The 3,338-nt window shown below is 53.7% G+C and overlaps 1 protein-coding gene across 1 annotated transcript; it reads left to right on the top strand.

The window, feature by feature from the left end:
* Window positions 1–376: 376 nt before the first annotated feature.
* Window positions 377–2,880, top strand: ELFN1 (extracellular leucine rich repeat and fibronectin type III domain containing 1). The gene has a single exon (XM_008498553.2). It carries the CDS (start codon window positions 408–410, stop codon window positions 2,796–2,798), a length of 2,391 nt encoding a protein of 796 aa, XP_008496775.1. The 5' UTR covers window positions 377–407; the 3' UTR covers window positions 2,799–2,880.
* Window positions 2,881–3,338: the final 458 nt, after the last annotated feature.

Raw genomic sequence — 3,338 nt, 5'->3', positions numbered from 1 at the left:
CCACAGAGGCACACGGAGATGGGGACCAGCATCATGATGGGCAGCAAAAAGAAAACAAGGAGATGTTCTATAAAAAGTGAGAGGAAGGCTTGTCTCTAAGCCAGAGGGACTCCTCCACACGGGCACCTAAATTCATGACTCCCTCCCCAAGATGCCAGAGACCTGGTGATGTGGGACCAGCCTCAGCCACCCAGGCCTTGGTAGCAGCCCCCGGCTGGTGGCTGCCGCATCCTGTGGGCACCGAGTTCCACTTTCTCCACAGATGCTTCCCCCCTGTCTCCGAGCCATGAGGAGAAGGGAGAGTCACACAAAGCTGCCGAAGAAGCACTAGCCCACGTCTTCCTGGCCCCCATCCCACTCCCCACTTCCAGCAGACCAGGAACCCCTTCTCCACGCCGCCCATCCAGATGGCAGGTCGCCGGTGGGCCGCCACGTCAGCCCTCTGCATGTGCGTGGCAGCCGTCTCCCTCCTGCACACCACCGGGGTGCAGGCAGACTGCTGGCTCATTGAAGGGGACAAGGGCTTCGTCTGGTTGGCCATCTGCAGCCAAAACCAACCCCCTTATGAGTCCATCCCCCAGCAAATCAACAGCACCATTGTGGACTTGCGGCTGAACGACAACAAGATCAAGAGCGTGCAGTACGCCTCGCTCAGCCGCTTCGGCAACCTGACATACCTCAACCTGACAAAGAACGAGATCTCCTACATTGAGGATGGTGCCTTTTCGGGACAGTTCAACCTCCAGGTGCTGCAGCTGGGTTATAACCGCCTGAGGAACCTCACCGAGGGCATCCTCCGAGGCCTGGGGAAGCTGGAGTACCTCTATCTCCAGGCCAACCTCATTGAGTCTGTCACCCCCAATGCCTTCTGGGAGTGCCCCAACATAGTGAACATTGACCTGTCCATGAACAGGATCCAGAGACTCGACAGCAACACTTTTCGGGGCCTAAACAAGCTCTCTGTCTGTGAACTCTACAGCAACCCCTTCTACTGCTCCTGCGAGCTCCTGGGCTTCCTGCAATGGCTGGAGGCTTTCACCAACATGACACGCACGTATGACCGGATGCAGTGCGACTCCCCACCCGACTACTCGGGCTACTACTTGTTAGGCCAAGGCCGGACTGGCTACCGCAATGCTCTGAGCATGCTCTCTTCACTTTGCACCGGTGGCTCCTACACTGTGATCCCTCGTTTTATCCCTCCCAGGTACCAGGTGACCACAGCACCTTCTGAAAGCCCCTGCTCCGAGGAGGACTGCTCCTCTGGTGATGGCACGACCCCGCAGTTCTCCCTCTTCACGCCCATCGGTGAGACGGAGGTGCGCCCCAACATCCAGGTGAAGCACCTCAACCACAACTCGGCCGTCCTCACCGTGCAGATCCCCTACCCCTTCAGCAAGATGTACCTCCTCTCCCAGTTTGAAAACGGCTTCTCCTCCATGATCACCAAGCTCAGGAAGAAGGAGGAGAACATCACCGTGAGCAACCTAGTAGCACAAAGGGACTACACCTACTGCGTAGTCTCTGTCCACCAAAACTTCAAGTACAACCACACCTGTGTCACCATCACACCCACCAAGCCGAACCGCAAGGAGCCGGTGCCCACCCCTTCCACTGCCACTCATTATATCATGACAATCCTGGGCTGTCTCTTTGGCATGGTGATTGTCCTGGGCGTTGTGTACTACTGTCTCCGGAGGAGGCGCCAGCAGGAGGAGAAGCACAAAAAGGCAGCTGGCAGCATGAAGAAGACCATCATTGAGCTGAAATATGGACCAGAAATGGAAACCACCAGCATCACCCAGCTGTCCCAGGGACAGATGCTGGGTGGGGAGACAGTGACCCGCATCCCCTACCTGCCTTCTGCTGGAGAGGTTGAGCAGTACAAGCTGATTGACAGCAGCGAGACCCCCAAGGGCACCAAGGGCAACTACATGGAGGTGAGGACAGGTGAGCAACCGGAGAGGCGAGACTGTGAGCTGTCCCTGCCACCAGATACCCAGAGTTCCGTGGCCGAGATCTCCACCATTGCCAAGGAAGTGGACAAGGTGAACCAGATCATCAACAACTGCATCGATGCCTTGAAATCTGAGTCCACCTCCTTCCAAGGAGTGAAATCGGGGGCGGTCTCCACGGTGGAGCCCCAGCTGGTGCTCCTATCAGAGCAGATCCCCAGCAAGCACGGATTCCTCTCCCCAGTATACAAGGAAAGCTACAACCACCCTCTCCAGCGGCACCACAGCATGGAGACGGCCCCTAAACGTTCCAGCACCTCTTCCAGCGGCTCCATACGGAGCCCCAGGTCCTACCGCTCCGAGGGATCAGGACACAAATCAGAAGCCAAATACATTGAGAAGACGTCCCCCACCACTGACACCATCCTCACTGTGACACCGGCCGCGGCCATCCTGCGGGCAGAGGCGGAGAAGATCCGTCAGTACAGCGAGCACCGGCACTCCTACCCCGGCTCACACCAAGGGGAGCAGCACGACAGCATGGCGGGACGGAAGCCCTCCATCCTGGAGCCTCTGACCCGTCCTCGCCCCAGAGACCTGGCTTATTCCCAGCTCTCTCCTCAGTATCACAACCTGAGCTACACCTCCAGCCCAGAGTACACCTGCAAACCCTCGCACAGCATCTGGGAGCGCTTCAAACTCAACCGCAAGCGGCACAAAGACGAGGAGGAGTACATGGCAGCCGGCCATGCCCTACGCAAAAAGGTCCAGTTTGCCAAAGACGAGGATCTTCACGACATCTTAGACTACTGGAAGGGCGTCTCCGCCCAGCAAAAGTCCTGAGTCCTCACACAACTCGTGACTTAACACACTAACTGGACCAAAAGAAACCTGCAGCAGCTATTTTTATTCAGACTGTCTTTGAAACAAAATAAAATATATATTAAAAATAATAATTAAAAAAATCAATAAAAAGAGAGAACAAATTATGGAAAAAATAAATCTATAAATACTCTATATAATATATAAAGTGAGATATTAAAATGTCCTCACGTTGGTGAGACACGCACCAAATTCGAACACAAACTTTACAAACAAACGGACTGTGGAGTGAAAAAAAAGTTTTGTTTCATTTTCATTTTTTTAAAAAAAATAAGAAAAAGAAAAAAATGAATATAAAAAGAAAGTGAGAGAGCGGGCAGAGAGCTGAGGTCTGGCGTTTCCCAATATTGCATTGCATGAGTCCCTATTCCGTGATTTTGTGGATTCTTTGTGAACAGTTTGTGTTCTTCCTTCCTTCCCTTCCAAAATCAACAGCAACAAAAACAGCAACACAAACCAAAAAGAGACCAGAAGGAGATCCATCCTTTGGGCTGTTTTTGC

The sequence above is a fragment of the Calypte anna genome, chromosome 14 (assembly GCF_003957555.1).
Source record: "Calypte anna isolate BGI_N300 chromosome 14, bCalAnn1_v1.p, whole genome shotgun sequence".
NCBI lineage: Eukaryota > Metazoa > Chordata > Aves > Apodiformes > Trochilidae > Calypte > Calypte anna.
The sequence above is the reverse complement of the archived record's forward strand: the minus strand, read 5'-3'. Positions and strand labels throughout refer to the sequence as shown.